This window comes from Choloepus didactylus, chromosome 27 (assembly GCF_015220235.1).
Source record: "Choloepus didactylus isolate mChoDid1 chromosome 27, mChoDid1.pri, whole genome shotgun sequence".
NCBI lineage: Eukaryota > Metazoa > Chordata > Mammalia > Pilosa > Megalonychidae > Choloepus > Choloepus didactylus.
The window spans coordinates 6,809,137-6,826,894 of NC_051333.1; the positions used below are offsets into that span (position 1 = coordinate 6,809,137).

At 56.8% G+C, this 17,758-nt stretch overlaps 1 protein-coding gene across 2 annotated transcripts; it reads left to right on the forward strand.

Moving 5' to 3' along the window:
- Positions 1-2,835: 2,835 nt before the first annotated feature.
- SYT3 (synaptotagmin 3) lies at positions 2,836-16,614 on the forward strand. Of its 2 annotated transcripts, XM_037820321.1 has the most exons (11): positions 2,836-2,880; positions 3,501-3,644; positions 4,939-5,104; positions 8,127-8,649; positions 10,602-10,983; positions 11,155-11,373; positions 12,947-13,067; positions 13,795-13,966; positions 14,050-14,182; positions 15,829-15,897; positions 16,103-16,614. In XM_037820321.1, exons 3-10 carry the CDS (start codon positions 4,954-4,956, stop codon positions 15,892-15,894), a joined length of 1,767 nt encoding a protein of 588 aa, XP_037676249.1. In that variant the 5' UTR covers positions 2,836-2,880; positions 3,501-3,644; positions 4,939-4,953; the 3' UTR covers positions 15,895-15,897; positions 16,103-16,614. The 2 variants fall into 2 exon arrangements, with proteins under 2 accessions (XP_037676249.1, XP_037676248.1); XM_037820320.1 differs by lacking the exon at positions 2,836-2,880 and having other exon boundaries at positions 2,945-3,644.
- The last annotated feature ends 1,144 nt before the right edge of the window (positions 16,615-17,758 follow it).

Sequence of the window (17,758 nt, forward strand, 5' to 3'; positions counted from 1 at the left end):
TTAATGGTCATGGGGGACACAGTAATCAACAAAACAAAGTGCTTTCTCATGGTGCTTATGGGCTCAGCCATTTCCTCTCAACGTGCCAAACTCCTTCCTAAGCCAGGTCCTTTACACAAGCATCTCCTCCCTGGGTCACTTCCCGTTCCCTCCGCCATCTTCATCAGGCTTCTATCTGCTCATCCCTCTCACTCAGCTCAAACGTTTCTTGCTCAGGGATGCCTTCCCTGACCTCCTTCCCAGGCACAAGCACCCTGGACTTATCTTCATAGCATCAATCTTAGTATGAGGATCTGCTTATGTGCAGCTAATTGATGATGATCTCTCTCCTCCACGGGACCATGAACTCTCCCCAGGCTGGGATTGTTGTTTGCCTTGCTCTCAGCTGAATCTCTGGTGCCTAAACAGTGCCTGGCACACAGCAGGCCTTCAGTAGGCAATCAAATGAGTGAACGTGGAGGACTCTCCCTGTCCCCTGGCTCCCTGTCCAGTGCTCTTTGTACTCTCCCACACTCCCAACGAGATGACAGGAAGCGTCCTTGAACTTCCTGGATGCAAACCATAGAGTGGCTAAAGGCAAGGGCTCTAGATTCAGACCCACCTGGGTTTGACTCTCAACTCTGAGATTTCCAGCTATGCGCCCTTGGGCAGGAGGCTTCTCGTCTCTGAGCCTCAATTTCCTCACATGTCAAAGGTGGTTAAAGATTAAATGAGCCAATGAATGTAAATACAAATGCTGACAACACTAAGTGCTACCCATTTTTTCTGAGCACTTCATATGAATTAATTTGTCACATAGTTATTAATTTATCAAAATAACTCAATAAAGTGGAACCTAATTTTTTTTCTTTGCTATCCTCTTTTACAGGGGGGAGATCTGAAGAATTGAGAACTGTAAGCAATTCAGCCAAAGGCACACGGCACCTGGAGAGCAGAGATGGGACTTGAACCCCAACACTCAGTCATCAAAGCCACCCACACAACCAGTGCACTACAGTCCACCTCTCAATGCCTTAGCAGCTTTAGACTCTGAGTAGCTCTGCGGGAACACGTCTTGAGAGCCTGCCTGTGGCCTCAGGCTGGTGGGCCCACCTACGCACACCTCTGAGTGGGGGCCTGGTGGAGGCGCCCTCCTGAATGTCCCCCTGCTCCCCCTCCCCGGGCTTCAGGGCTGCCTCTCTGGGAGGGGCCCAGCTGGGGGCGGGGATCTGGCTGTGAGAGCTGTGTGCACACACTTGTGAGCGTCACCCACGTGAGCTCGCCTGAGTGCAATACAGGTCCATCTGGGAGAATGCAGATGGGGCTCAGGGTGAACCCGGAAGGCATTTCTGGAAGGTTCTACAGTGTGATAATAGCTGCAAAATGTATACAAATAACAGTTCACAGGGTAGCCGCAGTTTAATTAAAGATCATGGAAACATCAAATTCTAATGAAAGAGGATACAAATTAATTTGATGAAAGAAGCTTTTACAAGTAGTGCCGGAACGGGTTATAAAAGAAGAATGTGGGAAGAAGAACGTTGGTTTCACAAAAATAGTGAATAATTATCTAAAGTTCAAGTGTGCTTTTCTGCCTGAAATGGGTGCATATGTGTTACTGCAATGTGAATCCCACAATGAAAAGCAATTCCTGGGACTGGATGGAAATGACTTTTCTTAAAAGAAGACTCATTTGACATATTCTCCTTTCTGCATAAAAAAGCAGTATTCGTATTTTTGGGGGGTGTTCTAAATAAATGATCCACCAATAAAAGTTAAAAATAAAATATATATATATGTATAAAAGGCAGCATCTGTGGAGGAGTGATTTGATTATGGGGAGGCTGGGAGATTTGCCTTAAAGTTGCTTTTGCAGTAGAAGCAAGCATTTTTTTTCTTTTAAACTTAGAGATTATGTTTATGTGGGTGTCGCTGTGGAGGGAGATTGTGGGGCCTCCCAGTCACCCCTCCAAGCTGTCGCGGTGACTCTGTAGATCTGGGGAGCAAATCTCAGCTCTGCCACTTAGGACCTCTACAACCTTCCCCCAAGGGATTTAACCTCCACGGGCCTCGGTGGTGTCCTGGGGAATGGAAATAACATAATAGGACGCCCTCCTAGGGCGGAAGTGAAGATTAAATGAGGAAATGCTTTCAAGCACTTAACACAAGCCCGGGACAACAGTGGTCATTGCAGCGACAATTTTCACTAAGCGCTATTAATGCATCAGTAACTTTCCTGTGCTGCTTTTACGAAATATTTATTAAGCACCTACTTGGTGCCAATGATTTATCTATACTGACTCATTTTGCAAAGCTCTTGGCCCCTTAGGAAACAGACTGTACTGTCTACGTTTGGCTGAGGCGGAAGCTGGGACTCAGAGCCCAGGTGCTCGCAGGCAGGATTCGAACCCCCGTCTCTGCTGCTGCCTCCCCACCTGGCCGAGATTCTCCGCATCTATCTCGGAGTCTCCGCCTTCCCTCCCACCACCCTCGCTCAGAGTGGCTCAGGAGAGGGGCCTGGAGTCCCGGGTCTGAGGAAGGAGGGGCTGCGGATTCCTAGATCCGAGAATGCAGGGGCTAGGACCCCAGACACCTGAGTCCTGGGGGAGGAGAAGGCTGGGGGCCCGGACTTCTGGCTCCTGGCGGGGGGCAGCGGGTCGTGACCCTAGATCTGTGGGTCCCCCGCTGTGGAAGCGCACCGGGTCTCTGATCCCGGGAAATCTCCGTCCTTCCTGGCTGCGGCCGCGCGATTCCGGCTTTCTGGCCGCACGTTGGAAGGCGAGGAAGGAGGGGGTGCAGGGGGAGGAGCCGCGGACCTGCGACAAGGGGCGCGGGGAGGAGCCGAGCGGGCACCGCGGCGGGCGCGCGGGGCTGCGGCGGCGGCGGCGGCGGCGGCTCCGGGTGAGTCCGCTCCTCCCCCTCCCCTGCCGCAGCCCCCGCCCCAGCCCTGCCCCGGGGGGCGCTCCGGCGCGTGGGGGCGGGGGAGGTGCCGAGGCGCGGATCCCGGGCCGCGGAGTGGGAGTGCTGCAGCGCTTGCTGGCCGCCCCGGGGGAGGGGCACGTGGGTCTAGAAGGGGGGTCCCGGAACACCTGGGTGTACCCCACCTCTCGCCCAACCGTACCCCGGCGTGGCAGTCTTTTGCCCTTTCCATGGCTCCCCAAGGACTTAGAAATCCGTGGCCTCTCGAGGTCACGGATATCGCCCCCCTCCCCTGCGGCGCCTTGGGACCCCGGCATGCTAACCGACCCCCCTCCCCGCCCCGGCTACCTCCCTCAAAATTCCCATCTCTGCAGCCGGAGAGGCGGTAAGGACTTCAATTCCCAGCAGCCCCTGCGGCGCCGGGTCTATGAAGCCGCAGCAGCGCGAGCGCGAGGTCTGCCGGGAGTTGTAGTCTCTAGGCTCTCAACAGGAGCTGGGGGCCCAGAGGTGGAGGGGGTTGCTAGATCCCCGGGGGTCGCCTGGGGTCAGGCAACTGGCCTGGTAGGGCAGGAGGTGCGGCTCGGACTGAGCTGTTTCTTCAGGCTACGGTCTCCAGATCCAGCACCCCTCCCAGCGCCCGGCGCGTGGGGACGGGTCCGCAGCCCCTCGTCTGCCCTACATCCCCCATGGGCTGCCGCCCGCCGCCGCCTCCGCTGCCTCCCAGGATCCAGCAGGGATAAGAGCAGGTGAGTCAGACCATGCCTGTCTCCGAGTCCCGGCCTTTTGCACCGCCCGCACCCCCCACGGCACCTGTCCATCCGTGAGCCCAGATCCGTCTGTCCCTGATTTCCCCTGCACCGCCCCCCCCTTCCAACTCATCGCTCTCTCCTGGTTCCCTCTCATTTATGCCTCCATCCTTACTTCCTTTCTGGACCCATGTCCATCCACCCAGCCTCCTCTTTCCCTTGTCCATCTGTGATTTCTGGCCCTCATCTGTCTGTCTTTCTCTCCTTTATTTCTGCACTCCATCCATTCTGCCCGCCACTGTTTCTTCTCTCTCGAAGATATCTCTGTCCACACTCCCGTTCGCTCCTCCCTGCTTCCCCTCTGTCCACACATCTCTCCAGCCCATACTTTATCGCTGTCGTCCCAAGTCTCCATCCTCAGCTTTCCTTCTGTGTGTTCATCTGTCCCTCTGCCCTGGGCCCCAGTTTGCCCTTCCCATGATCTCTGCCTTCCTCCCTCATCTCTCCCACCGTCCCTCTCTCTCCATCCTGCAGCTCCCTGCGTCCCCAGCCACGTCCACACCTGCCCCTCTCCACCCCTCTCTCCTGGTCCTCACCCTGTCCACCCCAATCCTCCTACTTCCCATTTCCTGGGCTCCAAGCCTCTTCCCGCCTTAGGTCCCCACTGATGCTGTTCCCACTTCTTGGCATGTTGTTCCCTGCCTCACCCCATTGCCCACAGCCAGCCCCATGTCTCCCTTCAGATCTCAGGGAGCCTCCGACCACCCTCTTCCCAGTCCCTTTGAGTCACATCCCCCCGGTTGTCCTTTTGGGGACACTTCTCACAATCTGCTGTATCTGCTGTGGGCAGCGCATTGCCTGACGTGTGGTTGGCACTCAAGGAATATTTGTTGAATGAAGGAACATCCATCACCTGTCCATTCCTAAATTCTGTCCCTCTGTCTGTGTACCCCTAATCTTCGTCTTCTTATCTCCCCACCCCTTTTATATTTGTGCATCCTTCATCTCTGCCCTTTGGCCTTCCCTGTCTCTTCCCCTAAGGCCATTTGCCCTATTCCTGTTGCCTTGTCCATTCACACAAATCTCTGTCCCCTTATTTGTCCTGTCCCTGTTTCTGCCTTCCTGTCTGTCCACCCTAACCTCCGTCCCCTTGTCCAATCATCCCTAATCTCTGTCCCCTTGTCTATCCTTTCCTTCTGTCTCTTCCTCTTTCCACCCTTTATCTCTGCACCCCTGCTCCGCCCCCCAACCCTGTTCCCCATCTGCACCCCTGCCCGGCCCCTCGCGAGCACAGGACCCACCGGCCACCATGTCAGGAGACTATGAGGATGACCTCTGCCGGCGGGCACTCATCCTGGTCTCAGACCTCTGCGCGCGGGTCCGAGACACCGACACCAGCGACAGGTGCCAGGAATTCAACGACCTGAGGATCCGGGGCTACCCCCGGGGCCCAGATGCAGGTCAGCACCCCCAACCGCTCGGCTAGCCCCCTGCTTATGCTACAGCCAGGGTGTTTGGAGATTCCGGGCAGGCTAGTCCATCCTAGAGTCTTGCCTCTATCCTGCCTGCTGTTGGCTCCCTAACCCTCTGGTTTAAAGAGAAGGAGCTGTGTGGTCCATTCAACCCCTGACCTTTTGTTTTTTTGCCCTGTGCCCCCCTCCCCACTCCCCAAATATCCCCTTCAGATATCTTTGTGCATTTGCATGGTAGTTAAAAGCACAGGCTCTTGAGTCAGACTGTCTGGGTTCAAATCGACCTGCCCTGTTACTAACAGGGCAACTTAGGCAAGTGACTCTGCCTCCATGCCTCAGTTTCCTCATCTGGAAAATGAGGACAATCATAGTGACTATTTCACAGAACATCTGAGAGACTCAAATGACATAACACACGTGACGCGCTTACAGCAGTGCAGGCACACAGTGGCCCTTCAGTACGTGTTGGGATCTACTGATTGAGCACGTCCTGTGCATCAAGCAGCTCGCCAGCTCCTTTGCACATTTCACCGACTACTCTTAATGACCCTCTGGGGTACAGATAATCCCCACTTCCAATGGAGGAAACCGAGGCTCAGAGGGTGAAGCCACTTACCCTAGGCCACACAGCTAGGGAGCAGTGGCGCTCTGAGAACCAGGGAATGTTATCAGTCCCTTAACCCTAGGGAGAATGGGCTGGGAGGCTGTGACAACAGTCACCCTCGCCGAGGACCAGGGCAGGGCTTCGGTGACAATGCTGTGAGATGGGCTCTGCCGTTAGACCTCTTTTTTACAGAAGAGTTGCTGTTGTTTGCTCAGAGTTTCACACCCTCTGAAGGTAGCGGAGCCAGAATTTGACCCAGAGTTGTCTGGTACACTGCTAGGTTTCAGGCTCCCGCAGTCTTTCTCTAGAAGGACTTGCAGAACTCAGAAATGCTGTTATTATACTCAAGGGTTTGGTTTATTACTGCAAAAGAATCCAGCTTAAAATCAGCCAAGGAAAAAAGTGCCTGGGGCAAGGCCCAGGAGGGACCAGGTGTGAGCTTCTAAAGCTTCCAGAGCTACCAACCATCCTCTCCCAGGGGGCTTCAGGCGATGGCATTGACATGTGGCAATGCACACAGAGTATTGCCAACCAGGGGAGCTCGCCCAAGCCTGGGGTTGTGGGATTTTTCTTGGGAGCCAGTCACGTGGGCGTGGCTGACCTCGGTCACCGACCCCTGTTACCACGTGGCCCAGGGCCCCCGTCAAAAATCACATCACTAGCATCAGATGAGGGGGCGTGTCCCAAGTCCCCAGGTAAACACATGCAGGACAGGCCCAGGGCTCAGAGGGCACCTCCCAGAAGCCGGTCAGGACCCGGACCTTTCTTTGGGCAAGGTTACGGTTAACCCTTTCCTGCTCAACTGCACGGCTCCCCCAAGCCCACATTGCGCCTGGTCTGAGCAGACAGGAGTGGGAAGTCTGTCAGGGCTTGAAGGATGGAAGCTTTGACTGGGAGAGGAGGGTCAGGATCAGGCTGGCAGTGGGGGAAAAGATCTGCTCAATTTTTCTCCCATTTTCTCTGCCCTTCCCCTCAAATCACCCCCTTCCTCAATTTTTCTCATGTTCAGGGTGGAAGGGAAGAAAGGAGGCTGGTAAAGCCCTTGCCTCGGGTTTCTAACAGGCCCCCAGGGCCCCAGAACCCTCAGCAGATGTTGGTCACTTAGGAAGGAGCAATTGAAGTGGGGAGTATGAGACTTGGGGTTCTACTACTGCCTGGTCCATGGCCTTGCGGGATCACTTCCTGTTTCTCACAGCCTCAGTTTTCTCATCTGTAAAATGGGATACAGTCTCTCATGAGGATTACACTGTGGCCTGTTGACTTATGTAGGTTCACGGGACAGTCCAGGACCAGAAGGAACCCCCTTCCCACAGCACATCACCTGGACTGACAGTACATAGCCAGGCCATTGGTTGCTCTGGCTGGCAGTGGCTCAGTTACCTGCTTCCCCATCAGAATCTGCAGTCTGGATGGAGTGGGATTGCTCCCTGCCCTTTAGCTTAGACCCAGGAGTCAATCCCCCTTGCCCCCACTGCCCCCCCAAATCACAATTCCTTAAAGGTCTTTTCTGAAAAACCCCACTCCTGGTACCAATTATTGAATGAGCTGGAAACCTTTGTTTGCAAGGAATTGGGCTGCACACAGGTTTCCATGAAAGGCATATCAACACATAGCAGCATCCAGTAGCATCAGCTATGGTGTGGGTGGTTTGGGATGCATGGGGCAGCAGCAATAGGATTTACTTTTCTAGTAAAAATTCACATAGGAAGTACAGTTTATTGGAAAGTGTTATAGCATAATACATAATAGCATCTAGCACTTGCTGGGAGGTGCTGTAGTGTAATGGTTAAGAGCATGGGTTCTGGATCTAAGCATCCCAGGTTCAAATCCTGATACCACCACTTACTAGCTGTGTGACTTTGGGCAGATGACTTCTACGGAAGGTGTTAATAATACAGTCATCAATCTATAAAAGTTCGCTATCATATCATGCAGGCATTCAGGCCATTTACTTTCTGCATTCCTTAAAACCACTCTAAGAGGGAGGACTGATTTCTTCCTCTTTGGCAAAAGAAGACTCTAAGGCTCAGAGAGGTTAAGATATGTTCCTGAGGCCACACAGCCAGATGCCTGAGATGTTATATCCTCTTAGAGAGAGGCAGTGTGGGCTAGCGATTAAGAAAATAAAATCTGGACACACACTGCTGGACACACTGCTGGGTTCAAATCCTAGCTCTGTCATTTACTGCCTTTATATAAACAAGTCACTGAACTTCACTGTGCCTCCATTTCCTCCTCTTTAAAATGGGTATATAGACACCTCCCTCTTGGGGTTGTGGAGTTTAAATTAAGCGATACATGTAAAGTGCTTTGCACAATGGGTGGCAAATACTAAGGGTTGGCTCTCTGGGGACAGCTGTGGATGGATGACCTCTGAACCCTGACCTCTGTCCTCACCTTCTCCAGACATCTCCGTGAGCCTGCTGTCGGTCATCGTGACGTTCTGTGGCATTGTCCTCCTGGGCGTCTCCCTCTTCGTGTCCTGGAAGCTGTGCTGGGTGCCCTGGCGGGACAAGGGAGGCTCTGCAGTGGGCGGTGGCCCCCTGCGCAAGGACCTAGGCCCTGGGGTCGGGCTGGCAGGCCTGGTAGGCAGCAGTGGGCACCACCTGGGGGCTGGCCTGGGGGGCCACCCTCTCCTGGGTGGCCCACATCACCACGCCCACACTGCCCACCACCCGCCCTTCGCTGAGCTGCTCGAGCCGGGCAGTCTGGGGGGCTCGGACCCCCCTGACCCCTCTTACTTGGACATGGACTCATATCCTGAGGCTGCAGCGGCCGTGGTGGCTGCTGGGGTCAAACCGAGCCAGACGTCCCCTGAGCTGCCCTCTGAGGGCGGGGCAGGCTCAGGACTGCTCTTGCTGCCCCCCAGTGGGGGCTTGCCCAGTGCCCAGTCACATCAGCAAGTCACAAGCCTGGCACCAACCACCAGGTGAGAGAGGCAACTGGGCTGGGGGTCCACTCGGAACTCCTGCTCCTCCACTGTGTCTGTTTCCCATCTATGTCTCTCCTGAGTCCTGGGGGAGGAGAAGACTGGAGATCCAGAGTCCTGGGTTCTGGGGTGGGAAGGGACTGGGGTCCCCGACTCCTGGGTCTGAGGTTGGAGGGTTCCTGATGCCTGAGTCTGAATGAGGAGGGGGCTGGGAAGCTGGACTCCAGGGCCAAGAAGGTGAAGGAGAATGGGGCTGAACCCCCAAGACCTGAGGCGAAGGCAATTCATCCCTTTCACCCCAAGCCAAGGGCAGCAGTGTGGCCTGGGGTTCATTTGTGCATCATTCCAATTCTGCACATATATTTTGAGTGCCTGATGTGAGCTAGGTCTGAGCCGGTGCTGGGAGAAAGGGGGTGAGCCCGGCAGAACTGCCCGGCCTTGCCGTCACTCACAGTCTGGGGGAAATAGACTGTCCAGTATGCTGTCCCCACCGGGGTAGGTCAGTGTGGAAGTACAGCAGCTTGGGGGGTGGCCGAGGAGCCACCTACCCCATCTGGGAGGGGGTGTGGGCTTCCTGGAGGTGGCGGTGTCTCGGCTGAGACCTGGAGGGACGGGTTAGCCAGGCAAACAGGTTGGGTGTGAGCTGGGTATTCCAGGCAGAGGGAACAGCCTGTGCAAAGGGGAGAGGGCAAGGAGGTCATGGTGCCTTCTAGGAACTGCCTCACCGGGGCAGGAGAGAAAGTTCAAAAACAGAAACATGAGGGAGGAGGCTGTGGACATGGGAGGACCAGACAAGGCCTCAAGTGCCAGTCTGAGGGACTGGGTCTTTGTCCAGGGGGCACTGGGGAGCCATGGAGGGCTGTGAGCAGGTCTGGGGCCATGTGGGGGCAGACTGGAGGCTGAGAGTGCAGGCAGGAGAGGACGAGGCCCAAGCCAGGGCTGGGGCCATGGAGATGGAGAGGAGGGGGTGACATGGAGGGAATCTGGGGGCAGAAAGCTGGCTGTGTGCCTGGGTGGACGGTGGGGCGTCCCGAGGCGAGGAATCTGGGAGAGGAGGGGGTGGGAGGCGACGCTGAGCTGATCTGGGTCCTGGGGTGGCGTCCAGGGGAAAACAACCTCCCAAGGAGCTGGCCAGGGGAATCAGAGTTGGAGGTCCCCGGGAATCCAGAGGCTAATGGATTCCCGGGGCTGGGCACCCCACCCCCATTATACAGATGGAGAAACTGAGGTTCAGAGAGGGATAAATGACCTGCTCAAAGTCATTCTGAGAGCAAGGAAAAGGTCAGATGACCCACAACTGGTGTCATCTCTCCCTCTGCACCCTTCTCCATAGCTTGGAGCCCTCCCATGTCCCCAGCCCTAGGCCTGCTTCTCAGCACATGCCGGGGCTGCAGGGTAGCCATGCCTGTTGAGCTCTGCCATTGCCAGGGGCCTTGTCATCCAAACTGTCCCCCATGGTGGAACGGTCCCTGCAGGAGGGGATGAGGCCCCAGCTGGGCAGGGGCTGCAAGGATGGGGAAACTCTGGAAACAAGAGAGAAAGGATTTGGGGAGTGAGGAAGAGGCGGTGAGGGTGATCTGCAGGTCTAGGTGGACCACAGCAGACCCAGAGAAGGAGCAGGTTTGGAGCATGGCACTGAGCTCAGTGGAGGGGGATAGTGGTGAGGGTGTGTGGGGTCTGGTGGGTGGTGGTGGGGCTGGGGCAGAACCGTGCTTTGGTGGTAGTCTTGGGAACCTGGGGGTTAGCCAAGGTGTCCAGGAAAGGGTGTGAGTGAGGGGGGAGGGGAGAAGACACCAAGGGATGGCTGAAGAGGGAGTCCGGGGCTTCACCGGTGCTTATTGGCAGTCAGAAAAGGAAGCTGAGAGGGAGGAGGCAGGAGGGCTTCCCGATTTTCCGGGGCAGGCCCAGGTAGCAGGTGCTGACCCCACCTTGGTCTCCCCACCTCCCCGCAGGTACCCAGCCCTGCCGCGGCCCCTCACCCAGCAGACCCTGATCCCCCAGCCGGACCCGGGCAGTGAGGAACGGCCGCCCGCCCTACCCCTGCCCCTGCCGGGCGGCGAGGAAAAGGCCAAGCTCATCGGGCAGATCAAGCCCGAGCTGTACCAGGGGACGGGGACGGGCGGCCGGCGGGGCGGTGGGGCCCCGGGGGCCGGAGAGGCGGGGGCGCCCTGCGGCCGCATCAGCTTCGCCCTGCGCTACCTCTACGGCTCCGACCAGCTGGTGGTGCGCGTCCTGCAGGCCCTGAACCTCCCTGCCAAGGACTCCAATGGCTTCTCGGACCCCTACGTCAAGATCTACCTGCTGCCGGACCGGAAGAAAAAGTTCCAGACCAAGGTATGGCGTGGCGGGCGGGCATGGGGGTCCCGGAACCCCGGGTCTGAGGGAGGAGGGGCTGGGGGCCTGGACGCCTGGGTCTGAGGGAAGAGGCTGGGGTCTGGACTCCTGATCTGAGGGAGGAGAGCCCTGGGGGTGCAGTGCCATCTCCTTTACCTGCCCACCCGCCAGGTGCACAGGAAGACACTGAACCCCGTGTTCAATGAGACCTTCCAGTTCTCGGTGCCCCTGGCCGAGCTGGCCCAGCGCAAACTGCACTTCAGCGTCTACGACTTCGACCGCTTCTCCCGGCACGACCTCATCGGCCAGGTGGTGCTGGACAATCTCCTGGAGCTGGCCGAGCAGCCCCCTGACCGCCCGCTCTGGAGGGACATCGTGGAGGGCGGCTCGGTCAGTGCCCCCTGACTCCAGCAGCCCCTCCCCCCACCTGCCCTCCCTCCCCACCCTGGGGGTCCCAGGCCCCTCCATGTGCAGCCCCAGGCCTCGTGACCTTCTAACTGCTCATCCCCTGGCTCCTTTTTTGTTTAAAATTTATGGCGTTGGGAAATATCTCAACATACAAGCATGAACAGCCTTGGAGACTGGCCATCCATGCCCCCCACTTGGTCACGTATTGACCCCAGATTCCGCAACAGCTGACACCCCCCCTTGCCTTTTGATGGTGACCGTCAAGATGACACAAGACACACACCACCCCCCACCCAGCTGCCTCACCCAATCTCAACCTCAGGCTGTGACCCCATGACCTCTACCCTCTGACCTTCCAACCTTCTGAGCCCAGAGTTTCCCGGCTTTTGTTTTTCCAACTTCCTTAACTGTCTACCTCCTGACTTCCCAATTCCCAGACTCCCTAAACCCCAGAAACCCCCAATCTTTGAATTTGTGAATTATCCATCCCGTGACTCCCAAACTCTGATATGTTGACACTTCCTTTCTCAGGCACCCTGGGGTCCCCAGGCCCTGGCATTGCACTGGCCCCTCTTTGTCTTATGAGCTTTGCCCCCTGGCACCTCTTTTTCCTAGACGTCCCCCCTCCCTCCACCAGACTTGCTTATTGGTCCTCATGGGGGTATCCTGACCCCTTCCACACCCCAAAACCTAGACCCTACAATTCTGCAGCCCTCCCCATTCAGGCCCATGGACAGCCAACTTGGGAGACCAGTGTGTGTCTATGTGGGGGACAGAGGGGGCGTTTGAGCTCTGTCTTCACAACAGGAGAGGGTTGGCCCTGCCCACTGGTGACCATGCTCAAGGTCCTTCCCTTCTCTGAGCCTCAGTTTCCCCATCTGTGCAATGACATTGTTGAACTGGGTGCCTGGTGCCAGGGTTTCCCGCTCCCAGGGCCACTGTTTGTCCCCCCAGCCCCCATCTGCACCCCGGCATCCCACCCGAGGGCACCCCTCTGTGTCTCCTTGTGTCTGGCATCTCTCATTTCCTCATCCCCTAATCACTTCATGTCTTCATTCATTTCTTCACTCATTCCTTCAACAACTTTTTTCCAGGATCAGGACCTGGGGACCCCAGGCAGTCCTCGGGGGCTCCCAGTCTAGGTTGTCACACAAATTGCTGTCAGGGGGTGGCGTTATGCGGTCACCCAGGAGGAGCATCTACCCGGGGCTTTAGGGGTCTGGGAGCTCCTGGGACCCCTCTGGGTCTCTCTAGCTTTGGGTCTCTCCCTGTGTCTTCCTAGCTGTATCTCTCTCCACATTTTGGCCTCTCTCTCCCTTCCTTCCCCTCCAGCCCCTTCCCATCCTCCCTGCAGAACAAATAGGCTGTGACATCCTGGAGGGTGGGTGGGGAGGCGGCAGCTGCGGGGCTGCCAGGCCTGGGCCGAGTGCGATGGTTGAGTGGACTGGAAGCCTGAGCCTGGGTGGCAGGGAGGAGCCAGGGACGGGAGAGGGAGTCGGGGAGCAGCAGGGGGCACCTGGGCTGGGCACCGCTTCACCCCTTTCCCCAACCGCAGGAAAAGGCAGATCTTGGGGAGCTCAACTTCTCACTCTGCTACCTCCCCACGGCCGGGCGCCTCACCGTGACTGTCATCAAAGCCTCTAACCTCAAAGCGATGGACCTCACCGGCTTCTCAGGTGGGTCCCAGGGGGAAAAGGGCCGGGCTTCTGGGTCTGAGGGAGGAGGGGGCTGGGGGTCTGGACCCCTGGGTCTGAGGGAGGAGGGGGCTGGGAGCCTGGACCCCTGGATCTGAGGGAGGAGGGGGCTGGGGGTCCGGACCCCTGGGTCTGAGGGAGGAGGGGGCTCAGACTCCCGGGTCTGACGGAGGAGGCGTCTGGGGGCCTGCACCCCTGGGTCTGAGGGAGGAGGGGGCTCAGACTCCCGGGTCTGACGGAGGAGGCGTCTGGGGGCCTGCACCCCTGGGTCTGAGGGAGGAGGGGGCTCAGACTCCTGGGTCTGACGGAGGAGGCGGCTGGGGGCCTGGACCCCTGGGTCTGAGGGAGGAGGGGGCTGGGAGCCTGGACCCCTGGATCTGAGGGAGGAGGGGGCTGGGGGTCCGGACCCCTGGGTCTGAGGGAGGAGGGGGCTCAGACTCCCGGGTCTGACGGAGGAGGCGGCTGGGGGCCTGCACCCCTGGGTCTGAGGGAGGAGGGGGCTCAGACTCCCGGGTCTGACGGAGGAGGCGTCTGGGGGCCTGCACCCCTGGGTCTGAGGGAGGAGGGGGCTCAGACTCCCGGGTCTGACGGAGGAGGCGGCTGGGGGCCTGGACCCCGGGGTCCGAGGGAGGAGGGGGCTGGCGGCCCGGATCCTAGGGCTGGGGCCTCTGGGGAGTCCCCGTTCCACACTCTCCGTCCCCGCCCCCAGACCCCTACGTGAAGGCCTCTCTGATCAGCGAGGGGCGGCGCCTGAAGAAGCGGAAAACCTCCATCAAGAAGAACACGCTGAACCCCACGTACAACGAGGCGCTGGTCTTCGACGTGGCCCCCGAGAGCGTGGAGAACGTGGGGCTCAGCATCGCGGTGGTGGACTACGACTGGTGAGGGGGCGCGGCCGGGGGGCGGGAGGGGCGCCGGGCCCCGCTCCCGCCCCTCCCTGGCGCTCACCGCCCGCACCCCCCAGCATCGGGCACAACGAGGTGATCGGCGTGTGCCGCGTGGGCCCCGACGCCGCCGACGCGCACGGCCGCGAGCACTGGGCCGAGATGCTGGCCAACCCCCGCAAGCCCGTGGAGCACTGGCACCAGCTCGTGGAGGTGGGTGCGCCCCGGCCGGGTGGCGGGAATCCCCGCGCCGGCCACTTCCGCTGTGTGACTTGGAGCAAGTCGCTGAGCCTTTCTGTGCCGCGCTTTTCTCACCCGGGCTGTGCATCCAGGGGAGGGTCCGTGCGTCTCTTCAGCACGTGACCAGCCACTGCTAGGACCCACGAGGCTCGGTAGAAATAAGGAAGAGAATCGGAGCTACCGGCTGCAGCAGGGTTTTGTAAAGAGCCGGCTGTGAAAATTAGTGGATTGTGGTTGCCTGAGCAGGGTGCGGCAATTTTTAAAAAATGATAAAGACTTAATTAAGTAGACTAGAACAGAAAATTTCATCATAGAGCAGCCAACGTCAAGTTCAGGGTGGCAGGGTGGTTTTTTTGTTTTTATTTTGTGGACTGTTGTCCAGAAGGGTGAAAGTTCCAGAGGTCCAGGGGACCTGGGTGGGTGGGTGGCTGTGCATGGAGGGGGTGCCCATTAGATTAGGGGATCAGAGGGGCTCTCCAAGGAGGTGAGCACTGAGCAGAGGGCTGGAGGTGGGGAGGCAGCCAGCTCAGATGAGGGTGTGGGGGAGGTTGCAGGTGAAGCCAGGGGCAGGGAGCCAGAGCCGAGAGCTGGAGGCTGCAGGGGTGGAGGGGAGGGCAAAGAGGGATGGGGGGGTGCAGGCAGTAGACCCCGTGGGGCCTTGTGGGTCACAGTGAGAAGTGTGATAATTTTTTAATTAAAAATCATTTAAGATCACCACTTCACCAAGGTAAATTGCCCAACACGCCTGGCCTCTCATTTGAAAAACAGCAAAGCAAAAAAATAGATTTTGAAAACAGGGTGGATGAATTTGTTTCCATTAAAACCAGGAAACTAAAATGACCTTTGGGGTATAAATAAAAGATCTAAATTTAAAATAATGTTGGGAATATCCATCCTTTCTTGCCATTTTTTTTTTCAATATTTTCTCAACCTTTTTAAATGCCCCCCCCAAATTAACCATTAAAAACAATATGTAAAAACAAGTATATAGGGACACACATTTTTCTTTTGTCTTAGGCTGTGATATGGCACAGGATTAGCTTTTATTTGAAATGTTGATACTTTTTTCATCATGGATTTCTTTTTAAAAAATTAAAAAAAATGATTATATCAAAATTTTATTTATCTTCATTCCTGAGTTTTGGGGCTCTGTGCAATTTTGTACCCAGTTGCTGCCTCCCTAGTCCCAGCCCCCCTACTTCTGTCACTTACTCTTCTCCTAATTCACTCATTCATTCCACAAACTTTTCTGGAAGCTTCCTGGAGACACAGGGAGAAGTTGGACACAGCCCTGACCTTGAGTTTAGGCCATTAATGCTCTGTAGGGCCCCCCTGCCCCAGGAGGTCTTTGTACCCAGAGCTGACCCACCGCCCCACTCCCAGCCCCTCCCCGCCTTGGCTCCCCACCAGCCTCACCTCTCCCCATATTTCTGGTGACTTCTCTTCTTCGACTCTCAGTTTCCGCTTCAGTAGAACAGGGTGAAAACACCCCTTGCCCCATCACTTCAGAGCTGAGTGAAAAAAGAACCTTATGAGTAGTGAAACAGGACTGAGGTCTTACCCTTGCTGATTGGTTGCCTCTGTCCCCCAACTGCAACCTTCTGGATTTCTGTCTTCAGGAAAAGACTTTGACCAGCTTCACGAAAGGCAGCAAAGGACTATCAGAGAAAGAGAACTCAGAGTGAGGGGTGAGGAGCACAGACCAGGGAGAGAGGCCGGGGCCTGGACTCCTGGGTCCGAGGGAGGAGGGGTCTGGGGGCCGGGCTCCTGGTCTGAGGGCAGAGGGCTCGGGCCTGGGACTCCTGGGTCCCCGGGATGGTGATGGAGCTGCTGCGGGTCCCTGGCTTGGCCCCTGCCATCGCTGATTCTGCCTCCCCTTGCCCCTTTCTACAGGTCTGGCCTAGACCCAGGATCAGCCCAGGCCCCCTGAGGACCCCATCCTTTTCTGCCCGGACCGTGAATTCATCTCCTCGAAGCCATAACGTCCGAGCTGCGTGGTGCAGGGCCGCCCTGGGCCTGCTGTCCTTCCTGCCCCGAAAGCGCGAGGGTGGGAGGCAGGCCCAGCTCCCTGTTTCAGGGTGGGGGACATTCAGTCCCCACTGTGTCTGTCTTCCCTTCCTGGGCTCCCCCTTGAGGTGAGGGGCCGTGCATGTCTGGGGGATCCTCTGCCTCCAAACTGTCTGTCCGTCTGTCTCGCTGTCCCTTTGCTGTTTGTCCAAGATTTGGTGTCCTGACCCTTGGTCTCATCATGAATGTCAGTGGACCAATCCTCCGTGTCCCCCCGGACACACACAACCTGTGTCTGCCCTTCTGTCACCACACCCCGCGTCTGGCTGATCACCACCACCCCCACCCCGTATTGCTGCTACTCTCGATGCCAGAATAAACACACACTGTGGGTCTCATCCCACCTGGGGCTGGTGTCCTCTCTGGGACCAGAAAGGTGGGTCGGAACATGCGGGCTCCACATTCAGTCAAATATGCATTTCATTAACTGGCTGGGTGACCCTGGACAACTTAATTGATCTCTCTGGGACTTCATTTAAAAAAAAATCACATTATCAAGGACCATTTTGATTACAGGAGACAAACTATAGCCCAAACTACCATAAGCCATAAACAGAATCAAAAGACCCCTGAACGTGGCGAGTCTGGGTTATACATAGGACTTCAGGCATGGCTGGATCCAGGTGTTCAAGTTACCCTTTCACTCTGCTTTCCTCTTTATTGGCCTCATTCACAGTCAGGTTTTTGCAATGATAGTAAAATGACCATTTGGAGCTCCAGGCTTTTGATGCTGAACCTGTTACGATGTCTTCAGCAGCAAGTAACAGAATCCTCGACTGAAAAGTTAAATGATAAGAGATTTCTTTTTTCCGTATTATCAAGTCTTTCAAAGACAGACAGGCCCAGGGTGAGTTCAGTTGCTCAGTAACATCACCACTGGGTTGGCATCTCTAAGATTCACTTTGCCTTCCCCTCGTGAGCACAAACTGTCTGCAGCTCCACATCATGTTCTCCCACAGTGACATCCAAAGCCAGAAAGGGGGTTGCAGGAGCCTCCCTCATGTGTATGCCCTTCCCCCCACCTCCAGAAGACTTCTCCTTATGGGTCCTCTGACCACCCTAGCTGCAAGGAAAGCAAGCATTGGTCCATCCCAGTCTTTATTATGGGGCGCAGGCTCTGCCAGCCAAGAAACATGGGGAGGGGACTGATCATTGAGCAGGAAGTTACAAGGACCTGCCATGATTGCCCTCACAGTGGATAATTTCGAAGGAAACAAATTGAGGAGCCTCTCCCAGGGTCTCCATGTCATTCAGGAAAAGGAGCCTGGCTGGTCCCGCTCCAGGCTCACATGGCCACCCCAAGCCAACTGTTGCACCCAGAAGAGGAAGGCTCATGGTGTGGCAAGCCCTCTGCCATCTGTGACTCCTCCTCTCCCACATGTCCCACAGGACTGAGCTCAGCCTGGGGTTGGCCAAGAACCCCCAGGACCCCCATCCCTTCCTGCTGGGACCATGAAGTGTGGCATCTCCTCGAAGCCATAG